Here is a 13,981-nt window from a genome sequence, read left to right as displayed (position 1 = left end):
AATCTTAACAGATTTCACCTAACAGTGAAAGTTTCGTAATTCTATAAAGTTTCACACAGTAATGCAGTTAACAACAAAAACTTGTATTATAGAATGCCAAATTCATCTGACACATTGCCAAGAAATAGAGGAAATATTGGAAATGTTCATGTAATATAGTCTTAATTCCCCAGGTCTCACTTTTCAGTTAATACATTTGTTCTGATTATATATATATATATATATTTAAAAACCTGTTAAGCTAGTTCTTCTGTTTACATAATACATTTCTATCAAGGTACAACTTCAAGTTTATAGGGTTTTTTTTTTTTGGGTCCTTGAAAATTTTTAGCATATTTTTCACTTCAAACATTTAAGTCTTCTAAACCTCAACATTAGGGCTGCTACAATGGCTTCAGCAAGTAACGTCCTACCTGAAGGCTCAGGTACCATTAATTACCTGGAGATCTCAAGGGACCCAAGCTAGGTCAGGATCTTATAAAGTGGTTAACATCTATGGCTCTTAACCCTGAGAAGAAAAGCAAGAACAGGAAGTCATAGTCATAATAGGGTTAGAAGGGACCTCAGAGGTCTTCTAGTCCAACCCCCTGCTCAAGCAAGAGACCCTGTACCATTTTAGACAAATAGTTGTCCAGTCTCTTTCTGAAAGCCTTCAGTGTCCCACAACTTCTGAAGGAAAGTTGTTCCATTGGTTGATTGTTCTCACCATTCGGAAATTTCTCCTTAGTTCTAGGTTGCTTCTCTTCTTGGTTAGTCCTCAACTTGGGCCTTTTAGTGAGATGATCAAGGAGAGGGAAAGGTTATGTCATGTTGCCCTGGATCTCTCCTGATCTCCACAAACTTACTGTCACAGGCAGAAGAGATAAGGCCATGGGATCTCTCTCTCTCTGTGTAATACCTATGTCACCAGGGTGTAAAAAAACAAAAACAAAATCCAAGAGGGCAGTTCAGAACATAGCTCAGGTAAAGTATGAAGAAGCTGACCAGGGCTACTCATTTGTTTGAAATGGTGTAAGGCTTCCTGACACCATTTCATGGTGAATGAATTAGAAGACCTCCAAGGTTCCTTCCAACTCTAGTTATTCTATTGACTTTAGCAGCAATTGTTAATCTGGACAGAGGCCAATTCTCAAAGGCCAGACGTCCTCTGTGGCCCCTATGTCTGAAAAAACATGGGACACAGAGCAAGTCAGACTTACTTTCAGGCCTGCTCAAAAGTTGCAGGCTATGTGGAGAAATTCTGGATGACCAAGCTTTAAAAAAATCATCTCAAGGGCAATAGAGCAACAGGTGCACTCCCATTCCTACTGTCCCTGCTTGCCCCCAAGACAAGCCCTTGATGAAATAGGCAGATTATTCAGGAAAGCAGACTGTCACAATCTTAAATTTAGGGGGCTTCCCCTATCCAAAAAAATCTCAGCCCCTCCCCCCTTCCTAAGGCAGTTTTGAAAGGGGAAGTCGTCAGAAACTGACCCACAAGATTGAACTTGTTATAGCATGCAGGTTAAACATACACTCTGAACCCCAAAGTTTCATGATACCAGACTGACCAAATTACATAGTAGCTTGCAAACACAGCTTGTTACATAGCCTGCCAAGACTTCAATGCAATTCTCAATTTGTATAGAAGGATCTTCTATTGCAATTCTCAACTTCTACAGAAGGATTTTTTCTATTGTAATTCTCTATATAGAAGGATCAATTGCAATTCTCAATTTGTATAAAGATCTATTGCAATTCTCAACTTGTATAGAAGGATCTTCTATTGCAATTCTTAATATAGAAGGATCAATTGCAATTCTCAATGTATATAGATCTATTGCAATTCTCTATATAAAGATCTATTGCAATTCTCAATTTGTATAAAGATCTACTGCAATTCTCAACTTGTACAGAAGGATCTTCTATTGCCATTCTCAATATAGAAGGATCAATTGCAATTCTCAATTTGTATAAAGATCTATTGCAATTCTCAACTTGTACAGAAGGATCTTCTATTGCCATTCTCACTACAGAAGGATCAATTGCAATTCTCAAATGCATATAGAAAGATCTATCGCAATTTCTCAATTTGTATAAAGACCTATTGCAACTCCCAACTTGTACAGAAGGATCTTCTATTGCAAATTCTCTATACAGAAGGATTTTCTACTGCAATTCCCCGATCTCAAAAATTTCCATAAAACGATCTTCTATTATTGCAATTTCTCAACTTCCATAGAATCCTCCTCCTCCCGCAGCTCATGAGCTTTTTTCCACAGCCTCGGCTACCTGACGCCCTTTCCAAAAGACCGACTTGAAAAACAAGCGTTGTTGCCTCTTCCTCTCCTATCCCCACGTTCACCTTAATGCTCTCCCTTAAAAACAAGGCTCCATCTTCGCCCAAGGTAACTTTTCGGCCTAACCTTCCGCCAACCCAACCCCCCCCCCCCCCCCACGAGACGCCTTACAAAACCGGGTCCCGGGGCCTTTGCATGCCGCCCTTCTTCCGTTCACACCACGACGACCCAAAGCAAGACCAGGCCCAGCGTATATATTACCGGCCCCCAACCCACGGAGGACCAGCTTTACAAGGGAAAAAAGAGTTTATTCGCTTTGCGGACGGAACCGGCCCAATGAACCGGGGCATTTCCCCCCCCTCCCCTTTTCTTTCTCCCGCAAGCCGGCCTTAGAGCGCTGGGAGAGGCCCTTCTCCGCGCTTTTCCGGGGCGGTCCGCGCCGCCCGTATCCTCCTCCCGCGGCTGAGGCACCATCTTCGCCCAGGCGCCTCTTCAAGATGGCTGCCGCGGGCGGTTGGGCAGCGAGGGGCTCTGAGGAGAGGAGCTTCTCCCGGCCGGGTATCCTTAAGCGGGGATGGGCGAAAAAAGGGAGACTTCCCTCAGCTCAGCTCCGGCGAGTCCGCCCGTCCGCCCGCCGGGAAGAAGCCACCGAGACTCTCCGCCCGTCCGCTCGCGCGCCTTTTTTTTTTTTCTCCCCCCTCACAGAAATCGCCTCACGGTGAACAACCGCCTCTTTTTCTCTCTCTCTCCCTCCCTTTCCCTCCGTCGCGCGCCCTTCCGCCATTGGCGGCGCCGGGCGTCTCTCCGAAGCGGGCCGCCTTCCTATTGGGCGCCGAAAGTGGCGCTTGCAGCGCACGGCCCGCCCACCCCTCCATCGGCTTCCCCCGCCCCTCCCGGCTCTCTCTCTCTCACTCTCTCTCTCTCTCTCTCCGCTGTGAGGTAAATAGAAGCGGATCGCAAAATGGCGGAGCTGCCCAGTCCCGTGCGAGGGGCGACGGTGGCGGCGCCTTTGCCGCCTCCTCCTCCTCCTCCGCCTCTTCTTCTTTCCTCGGCTCTGGCCGTCGACGCCCGGGTTTCCCCGCGCGGGCTCCAGCCGCCGGCCGCCAAGCGCCTGAAAGGGGACGAGCGAGGCGGCTTCAAGGCGGCCAAGCGCCTCAACGGCGAGGGCCACAGGCAGCAGCCTCCTCCGCCGCCGCCTCCTCACATCCCCGTGGCGTCTTCCCCGGCAGGCCCCGCCGTGTGGAGCCTGGCCGCCTTCTCCTCAGGCGGCGGAAGCGGCCCTGCCGGCGGCGGCTCCTTCGTCTTCCAGCCTCAGCTGCCCCCTAAGTTGCTTCTTCCGCCGCCTCCTCCTCCTCCTTCCCTCTGCCTGGCCGGCGTGGAGGCCAAGAGCAAGAAACCCAAGGAGAAGCGCGAAAAGGAGAGGCGGAAAACCCTGCCGGGGACCACGACGGCACCTCCTCCTCCTCCTCCTCCTCAGGGAAGCGGCCGGGAAGAAAACGGCGACCTGAAGATGCTCCTCCAACAGCACCACCATCGCCACCACCGTGAGGAAATACTCCCTCCCCTAGACCCATTAAAAAAAAAAAAAGATGTGGGGGGGGTTTCAGGGAGGTGGCGGGGTTGGAAAATGGCCTTCCCCCCTATGGGGAGGGGGGGAGGGGAGGAGGAGAAAAGAGGGGGGCAAGGAGGAGATTGGGGGTTGTGTGGGGGAGGGGCTGCTAGCCTGGACCCCGTTTTCCTATTGGGCCACTTGGGGAGGGGTTCCCCACCTGGGAATGGTGGGGAATGGGAATGGGGGTGTGTCTCCCATTGCAAAGCCATGGCTGGAGGAAGAGGAGTCCGAAAGGGGGGCGTGGGAGCTGCCTGGCCTGGCAGCAGCCCTAATATGGGTAGGTGGGTGGGAAAGACCCAGTGGGGTCTAACCCTAATTTTAACCTTAGGCTGTCTACTGTTGACCTCACCCCGTTCCTAAGAGGTCTGTAAGGGGCCTGCATAAGCGCATCGTCCCTGCCCTGCTGTCCCTTTTTTTTACTCGTATCTTTATCCTGTTATTCATAATTATGTTAGATGTTGTCTTACGTGTTTGACAAATAAATGCATTTTAAAAAATAAAGATATGGGGTAACTTCTGCACACGCACACACACCCCTTTCTGCCTGGGGAGTCCCAGGGCGAGATAGGCGGCCAATAAATTGACCGAATTAAATAAAACAAATATTAAAGAGTGGGGTATGAAACAGCATCCATCTATCTATCTATCTATCTATCTATCTATCTATCTATCTATCTATCTATCTATCCTGTGTGTATCTGTATGTATATGTATATATATAAACAGGATAGATAGATGGATGCTGTTCCATACACACACACACACCCTGTTTCCCCCATAATAAGACATCCCCTGATAATAAGCCCAATCGGGCTTTTGAGCGCATGGCGATAAGGCCAAGCGCTTATTTCAGGGTCCAAAGAACTATAAGACAGGGTCTTATTTTCGGGGAAACACGATATATATGCCTACGGAGAGTCTTCCCATCATCCAGGTCGTGGATTGTCCCAAAGGTATATTGTTGTGTATTGGGATCCGAAGAAACACCTGGGATGAGAAGCGAAACATTTGGGAAGAAGAAACCTAGAAAGCCCTTTAAAAAAAAAGTTTATAATATAAAAACCCAAATACCAAAGGAAGTAGTAGGAAAATAAGGGAAGGAGGAAAGCGTAGGGAAAAAAAAGAAAAGGCCTTGACTTCCGAACTCCCTTGGGTGCAGTAGAATAAGGTAGTAACATCAAACCTCAACATTTGACTTTTACATAGTTACATAAATTAGCCATTTCTAGAACAACAAACCTGTCTAATCAGTAAAGGCCAAAATCACTAAAGTTTTATTCCCCCCCCACCTTCAAGTCCAGTTGCCTTTTGGGGGGGAAAAAAAGCACCTTTGGGATATGGAAGCATATGGACAGCCGTGTCCCCTAATTACGCACTGGATGCTTCTGGGTTTAAAATACTATTTCTAGTGAGCAAGAAAGTAGTGACTTGTGTTTCTTTGTATGAGACACTTCAGCAACATCAGGTTTTTAAAAAAGGGATTCCTTGCTATCGGAGTCCATGGTGGTTTTGACATTCTAATGGGGGCGTTTCTGTTGAAGCTGGGAAGAGTGAACTTGAAGTCCAGTGCTGTCTAATGTCAGGATGTAGCTGTGTGAGAGAGGATGTAAAAGCCTTAAATTTTTGCTTTTTTATTCAGAAGTAAGATCTATTGAATATACAGAGTTGTTAAATAAGTGTGAAGCTAACTGGGGTTATCTTGAAGAACTGCTACAAATTTACCTTCGGTATGGATGCACTGTAGTTTAAGAAATTTGGGCAATCCGGCTGAATGTTGCATCAACCTCAGATGAAAAGAAACAAGTACTTTTCAACTTCGTGAAGTTTGAAAGTTAATAAAAAATATAAAAATGGGCCCTGTAATGTAATCTTAAATAATATGCGTGTTCTTTTCTGTTTAAGTGGCAGAAGTTCCAGGAATGTCACATGGATCCCTATATTCAATTATTGTTGAACAGAAAAGTAATTGAACCTTGTTTTAGGTTGATACCAGCTGGTTTATGCAGGTTTAAGTCAGGATTTTAATGGCAGCCATTTTAGCTGGAATAGAGAAATAGGTTTTAACATGTTAGGAGGTCTTGAAATTCTGTACTTACTTTTGAATTTTTGTCCAAATATTTCTCATGACTCTTCAATATGACTTGGTAAGGAGTAATCAAATTAGATGCTTTTGCTAAAGACTATTCTAAGAAGAATTTTTAGAGCCTCATGGTATTTATCAGTGAAACATTTAATATAGAATGAAATAAGTAAGTGTTGACTAGTAGTCATGTACACTATATTTGTATGGCTGTATAATTTATCTAAGATTAATTGTTTATCATCATGAATTATCCACTATTCATCTTGCTCTTAAAGCTTTTTTTAAACCCCAGGTTTATAGTAGAAAGGACAGGAAGGTAAAATTTCCTTCAAGGAAAAAACATGCTTTAAAGGGCAGCAAAATAATGTGAGGAAGGTTTTACCTTCCCATATGTTTCTTTCAAGAAAACAGTGAATGCTGCTTTATTGGTGAAATAAACAGATACAGGGAAGAAATATATGGTTCTGTTGCATTCAGTTTGGCTCAGTAAAACTATAAACCTAGGAAATCAAGATGGAGTTAAAAATGAAATTTAATTTCAATAGTCAACAGTAAAAACACTTCTCTAACCATTCCGGAGTGCTATTAATATTTTTAGGCTTATAGCAATCTAAACTGAATACAACAAATTTGCTGGCTTCTTGAATCATTAGTGTTCTTTTGCATCTAGTAATGTTCAAGGCTGTTTGGAAGTTTTAGCTTTAACAGGTCAGTGTTTGCAAAGCTTGCAAGAACAGAAGGTAAGAGGGGGGCATTTGCTTTGAAACAATCACTGGAGCAATTTAAAGGAATATGACAGACATGTAACATGACTACATTTTCTTTTAGGTAAATTGAAAAATAACGTAATGGTAAAACTTCTTGGCCTTTTCACTATCTATCAGTTATTGGCAGCCTTCATAGCACAAGGCTCAACAGTGTTTTTTTTTTAACAGCTGCAACTTCTAGTTTCCTTGGCTGGACTTTACAATATGTAGGGTTTCTCTCCCAGCATCTTTGTAGTGCTTGCATGGCCAACCTCGAGATCTCTTCCCTGGCTCTAGTACACTAGAAAGCAACTACAGTAGAAAGGTGTATGGCAGTCATCCATTTTCATGATGCATCCATCCATCCCATTTCCTCCGAGCTCTGATAACCAAGGGCTGAATGCTGGTGATCCCCATGTTGGAGACGTGATCTTGTCAATGAATGTCAAGGATGGATCAGAGAGGATCCTTGTGAAATTTCTCCCAACTGTTTGATGTACCTTCAATACAGAGTCCAGAATTCGGCATCCATACAGGAGAGGTGGTACCACAGCTATGTAGACTTTCAGCTCTGTGGAGATACAGGTGTTAGTTTTGATTGAGCACTCTAGTATGCAGCCACCCAAGTGCCTGGCTGGCCTTGCTAATCAGTTTCTTCATCTAAAGACCCATCGCTTGAGATGATGCTTCCCAAGTATTTGAAGCTGTTTACATTTGTCCTTCTGACCCCGACACATGACCACAGGAAAGCAAAGAACAGATTGAATAGAATTGAAGCGTTCTATTTTCTAGCTGAGGTGCAGATCACTAATTGTGTTACTGTGTTACCTATTGAGAACTTGTGAATGCTGTATGGATAGTTGACTATAGGCCGGAACATACTAGATTACATATTAGCATGCACTTAGGTTTATTAGAAAGATTAATAGTTTCTTAGTAATAAGTGTATGGCCAAAGTGTCCACTTAAAGTAAAGTAGCATTTCCTTCCACATGAGAAAGTTGATTATTTTTAAATGTTATTGTCATTGATGTTTCTATCAAAGTTTGTCAAATTTGTATGTACGGTACTTAAGAACAAACTATAGGGAAAGTGCTGAGATTTTTAAACATGTCTTATTCTGTTTTATTTACCTGACATACTGATATGCCAGGATGTTCCCCGCAAGCTTAGCCCGTGGTAGCTTATATCAATCTAAATACCAATTTAAACCAAGCAGTAAAATATCAAAACTAGTAACAAGAATTAAAACCAGTGTCTCACTGAAAAGCAGGAAAGTTTATTTTCAGGGTAGCATGTATAACAGGCCTTAAAGGATGCCATATGTCCAGTAAATGCAACCCTTTATTCTAAATTCATAACATTACTTGAAATTCATGGGCTTTGCTTGGATTACTACTTTTTTAAAAAGATCTTTCAGTTCCTCCTAATCTGATAATATCTTGCTACTACTTCCTCCAAAATATATGCTCTTACTTTAACATACTAATCTTAAGGAAGGCAGAGGAATCTGAAATCAATAAGGTCATTCAATTAAATTGTTAAAGAGTTTCTGTGCCTATAGAACAGGGGTCCCCAATGCTATGCTGGCTGGAGAATTCTGGGAGTTGAAGTCCACAAGTCTTAAATCTGCCAAGTTTGAAGACCTCTGCTATAGAAAATGAGAAGATTAAGTTCTGATATGTTTTTATGCTTGTTGGGCAGCCATTTTTTTTGGGGGGGGGGTGTCTCTAAACTAGTTTCCCACAGCGAGTTGTCTGAAGTTACAGTTTCACCATTGGTGTCTCAAATACTTAAGTGTGAGGATACCACACTTGTTTTTAAATGTGTAGCGTCAGACAAAAGAAAAGAAACATCTTGTAATAGATGCTTTAGGAAGCAAATGTAGAGCCTGATATTTTACCCTAAGAATACATTCAATACTTGAGACATTTGTAGAAGGCTGTAGCCTATTTTATTGTAGTTTTACATTTCATTTTCCTGATACAAATCTCAGTTTTTTACCTTTACATTCTTAACCAGTTGAGTAGAAATTCCTGCCACATGTAAGATGATGATTGTCATACAGGACTTTGCATTTTGAAAAAAAGGCAATTGAAGTTATGGAAAGCAGATGCTGTTATGCAGCAGTCTAAATAACATTAGATTTCAGGGAATACTTACTATTATGGCTAAGAAGAAACTACATAGTTTTAATACAAAGAATGCTTAAAATAGTTTAATTTTGTTTACAGCAATATGAGAATTTAGAGAATTTAAACTACAAATATTACATTGCTTTCATTGAATATAAATTCTTATGCATTTATTATGGCTAAAATTTTACTCGTAAGTTTTGCATTATTTAAAATGTCCATATATAGTCACTGCTTTAAGACTTCCATAGGTTTTATCAAACACAGGAATTGTATCTTGAATTTCAGCTTTGCTATAGATCTGTGGGACTCATAGACTGCTGCAGCCCTCAAGACAAAAGAAAATATCCTACTTTACTCTTGAAATGATCAGTTGTTCAATGTTTGACCCTGAACATTTGAAGTTCAGCATGCGTAGATGCTGGATAAAGGGAACTGGGGCATGCAGGAGGGTGCTGATTTACTTTTGTTTACTCACCCAGTTTAAAACAGTAAGCAATCATTAAAGTCAAAAGTAGCACATAAGAAATAACTTATAGATACAATGTTGACCATATTCCTTCCTGTAGCAATTTTGGAAAAGAGTACAAGTTAACATTCTAATAAATACCTATATGGCTTAGCTATTTCTTCAAATGCTTCCTTACTCTCTAGACTTTTCTGAGTTCAGAATAGGCTTATAAAACCTATGTATTAGATGTATTTGAAAGTGAATTAAATGTGTTTGCTTAGCAGTAGGTTGCCTTGAACAGAGGAAGGATTGTTGTTACAGTGGCTGATCTAATGGCCTATGATTAGACCTCTTGATGCAGTAATTTCATATGCCTTTTGACAATGCTTCAACTTCATAAGCTGCCCTAGATCTCAGTATCTTCTTTTATAGTCTGATGTGGGATCCTCTTGGAAGTTTGTGCAAAAAGTATTTGCTTGCTAACAGAAAACCAATATAACATAAAACCCATACTGTAGGTGTGCAAGATTGTAAAACGATTAAATATATGATTAGAAAAAAAAAATCAAATCTAAAGATTAAAATTTCATCAAGATAAACTTTAGTAGTTCTATACTTAGGAAACTTCAAAAAGCTAATCATTTTATAGCTTCAGCAGAGTATTCTCTCATTTTTACTAATGTTATTTTAGGAATTAGTTATTACAGTAATATTTCTTAATTCAGAGTATTGAGATATTACTGTATGGTCTTTTGCAACAGGAATTTGAAATACATTGGTCATAGAAGTTGTATAACTGTTTTAAAATTGTATTTTTTATCTTTAATCTGAAAGGTTAAGAATTATTATATTTTTGTATGTAAGAGTGGACTTAGAGGCTCTAAAGTGATTCTTAAGAAGCGGAAAATGCGAATTTACTTAGTAACTTTACTTTTCTGAATGTTGCTACTTGGAGTACAATGCTATTTGTGTGTTTGTTTGTAGTTGTTTGTAGATGACTCCATATGAGTCACTATTAGCTGTTAGTCTGTTTTATGAATACCAATAAAACTTGAAGGCCTTTCCAACTTGTTTAAAAATTTGAAGAGAATTATATTACAAAACACAAGTACTTGTGTCAAGGAAAAGAAGATATTATAAGGGGGTGTTCTAACTAGTTGATCAAGTTTTGAAGCTTCCAGATTAAGCTGTTTTCCCCATCAGGATTCTGAATTGGACAGTTTTCAAGGGTTCTTGGTTGGATTGCAGTTGGGTAGATTTATGAAATGCTGACCTTTGCCAAACAGCAGCTTCTCATCTGTCAAGGGGATGAGCAGACTTAATTAGTGGAAGAGATATAAGGTAGATTTTTTTCCTCAGTTTTCCCAGAATATCATTAGGAATCTCCCAAACCTCATGTTTGGTTGGCTTTTTGAAACAAAAGGGATTATTGAGCCAAGATTTCAACATCATGAGGATGGGAAAATATATAATGACATGTCCCAAAAGTGCTTTTCAAAAGGCAACTGGACTTTCTTGGTTCTTTTCTTCAAAAACATCTCACTTACCATCTAAGAAGCTGCTTCAGTTCAGAACTGAAGAAGTTCACAACTGAAGAAGCTTGTTGGATGAGAAGCAAAACATTTTCAAGGAAAAAAATCAGAGCCTAGTTGCCCTTTGGGACAACCATGACCAGGGTGATTGAAAATCTTCATAGACATAAGGATACAGAGCTCATATATTTTTGCGTTCACAGTATAGGCTTCGAAAGTTATTCTCAAACCTAATTTACTTGCTGTAAATTTTAACATATATTGGTCAGGCGCTTTAGTTGAGGTAGCATGCTAAAGATCTTGAGCACTTTGCATTTTAAAAGTGGTATATTAATGGGTTATAGTAATTTCAATATTTTGTCATTGCAATTGCATTTTATGAAATTAAATTGTGGTTTTTAGTTAAGGAATGACAGTCTGTAGATTATTAAAAAACCTAAATACACGTAAGAGAAATCTGTAATATTTTTGCTTATCTTTGGAAACATCAGGAACAAACTAGATGGCTGTGATGAACCCTGGTTAAGTCAGTTTGTTTCTGAAGTGCAGTGTTCTGGTTAATTATCTCTTTGTATTCATATATTGTTTAACAATAACCTGAGTTTCCAAACTCTATTGTGAGAAGAAAGGTATCTAGTTATTGATTTTGGAAGTTGTGTTGATCTAAGACCTATTTCTGTTCTGCATTAAAGCTGTAGTCCATCCCCCAGTCAAATGAATAATTGTGTTGATTGTGGGTAATTTCTTTTAAAAACTTTCTTATCTTTATTGAATATGAACATACTTCCTTTTCAGATGAAATCATAAGAGAAAAAACCACAGAACGAGACAAGGAAAAGCAGAAAGAAAAGAAGAAGCACAGATTAATGTCCGAAATAAAAAAAGAGAATGGAGAAATGAAATTATTTCAGAAAGGTGAGCACAGTATTTTTCACACATGATGACGGTGTATACATGAAAGAAGATTTTTTAAAATGAGTATGTTTTTAAATATATTTAATTCTAATTTGTTCTAGTTTTTCTTAATGATAAGAGGCAGTATGACCTGTGGTTTTCATTTCAGGTTTGTACTTAAGAGAAAGGGTATCATGCTTATCTAGTTACAGGTCTGAAAGCTTTTACTTACAAACAGTAATTTGAATACCAAAACAATTATGTGAGAATTAATGGCAAGTGCACAATAATTGTGCCTGAAATGTGAATTTGTGGCACCTTTCTAGAATGCCACTCTTACATGAAACAAAATGTTTGTAAAATGGGTTATATATGTCTTTTTTTCTCTTTTCCTCTTCTGTTGGATTTCTGTAACAGTGACCACAGTATTATTTTGGATTGGCTACTAAATCGGTTTTCAGTTGTTGTTATATGGTGGCCTTGATCGCGCTTTGGAGATTAATTTCAGAATTAATCTGAAATTGGAAATCTATTGGGGATGAAATTTGTGGAGATCTTTTATTCTCCCATACTACATTATTGCCATGAAAAATGCTTTGCAAAGATAACCTCACAATTAAACTGCAGATAATCACCCTGGGAAGGTCAACATGTGTATAAAGATGATTTTGCATGGTTAGTGGCCAAATTGAAGATAATATATCCAAACTTTTAAAATGCAGTTAATCCTTAAGGATGACAAGGGAGGGATGACTACTGTTAAATATGTAGTCATATTAGAGCCAAGAGCCAATGCAGCCACAGCTGCAACTAAACAAAGCGCCGTCATCTTACTTCCAAATTGAAAATTATTAAAATTGAAAATCAATGACGGTAATAATATATATATATATATAAATTATATATATTATATAAATATAATATATATAAAATATTATATATATATAATCAATCATATATAAATCATATATAAAATCACTATATATATATATATATATATATATGTTTTCTCAGGTTTTATATATTTATATATATAAATATAAATATAATGTAATAATATAAATGGTCCAAACTCATATGATTTACAAAAGATTGTTACATGTAGGTTTTATCCAAACATCAGACCAGTCCACCAAGCCAAAATCCTCAAGTATTTGAAGTCCATCAAGCCAAAATCTGGTCAAACACTGCTAATCTGCATAGAAGGATTTAATCAGTATTGGTTTTACCCCCTAAAACCTTGACTGAGTCCAACTTATTTGAAAAATTACTTCAGTCTTAGATGTTTTTCATTCTGTGTTCTTGTACATTTATACCCTGCTGCTATAAGCACATAAGGCAGCTTGCAACAATAATAGAAAAATCTTAAATGCAATAAAATGAAAAATTGAAAGCATTACAATAAACACAATGAAAATAAGTTAACCGCTGAAAACTTGGAACAGTTTGAAATATTGGGACAGAAGGAGCCAAATGAGGCTTCTTGGAAAAACCTCCAGTAGCCTGAGAGCTATTTAGGAGAACAAGCCCTTTCTCCAGTTCACCAGACAGCCGAGCTTTCTGCCAATGATGGAAGCGTCTTCTGAAGCTGCTCGCTCGTGATCTAAATACAGGGCAGGTTCGTAGCAGGAAAGGCAATCCCTTAGGCCATAAGTCATTTAGGGTTTCCAAAGCCAATATCTTACAACATCTTTCATAACTGGGTAGATAATTGGCAGTTCTAACGCATGCCAGGATTGTGCTTTCAGTCAGGATTCAATCCCGATAGCAGCTCTTTCGCCACAGGTTGGCCTGGCCATAGAAGGTAGAACCTTGAGGCTGTAGAGTCCACCTTTGCTGAACCCCTGACTTCCTTGTGTGGGCTGTCACTTGAAAGACAGGAGGACAATTAACCGCTCATGCCTTTCTTTCCCGGCAGCAGCCAGGTTGCAGTCTCCTCTGATATGTCCTTGTGCAGATAATACTTGGCTCGCAATCATCCATTTAGTGACCATTCAAAATTACAAGGGCATTGACAAAAGTGACTTATGACCTTTTTTTTTTACCCTTATCATCACAACATCCCCATGGTCATGTGATCAAAATTCAGATCCTTGGCAACTGACTCATATTTATGACGGTTGCAGTGTCCCAGGGTCATGTGATCCCCTTTTAGGACCTTCTGACAAGCAGAGTCAATGGGGAAGCCAAATTCACTTCACGTGCTTAATGACTTATCAACTGCAAAATGGGGCAAAACTCACTGAACAA

At 39.8% G+C, this 13,981-nt stretch overlaps 1 protein-coding gene across 1 annotated transcript in view; it reads left to right on the top strand.

Annotated features, from left to right (window-relative positions):
• The first annotated feature begins 3,223 nt into the window (after positions 1 to 3,223).
• Positions 3,224 to 13,981, top strand: part of RSBN1L (round spermatid basic protein 1 like) — a 28,892-nt gene continuing 18,134 nt past the window's right edge. The window contains exons 1-2 of the mRNA XM_070946597.1: positions 3,224 to 3,823; positions 11,633 to 11,752. Coding sequence (XP_070802698.1) covers positions 3,241 to 3,823; positions 11,633 to 11,752 — 703 coding nt within the window. The 5' untranslated portion in view covers positions 3,224 to 3,240. The remainder of the gene's footprint in view (positions 3,824 to 11,632; positions 11,753 to 13,981) is intronic.

The sequence above is a fragment of the Pituophis catenifer genome, unplaced genomic scaffold (genome assembly GCF_029215685.1).
Source record: "Pituophis catenifer annectens isolate HBS135680 unplaced genomic scaffold, rPitCat1.0.hap2 SCAF_7, whole genome shotgun sequence".
NCBI classification, from domain to species: domain Eukaryota; kingdom Metazoa; phylum Chordata; class Lepidosauria; order Squamata; family Colubridae; genus Pituophis; species Pituophis catenifer.
This window is presented reverse-complemented; position numbering and strand designations above follow the sequence as displayed.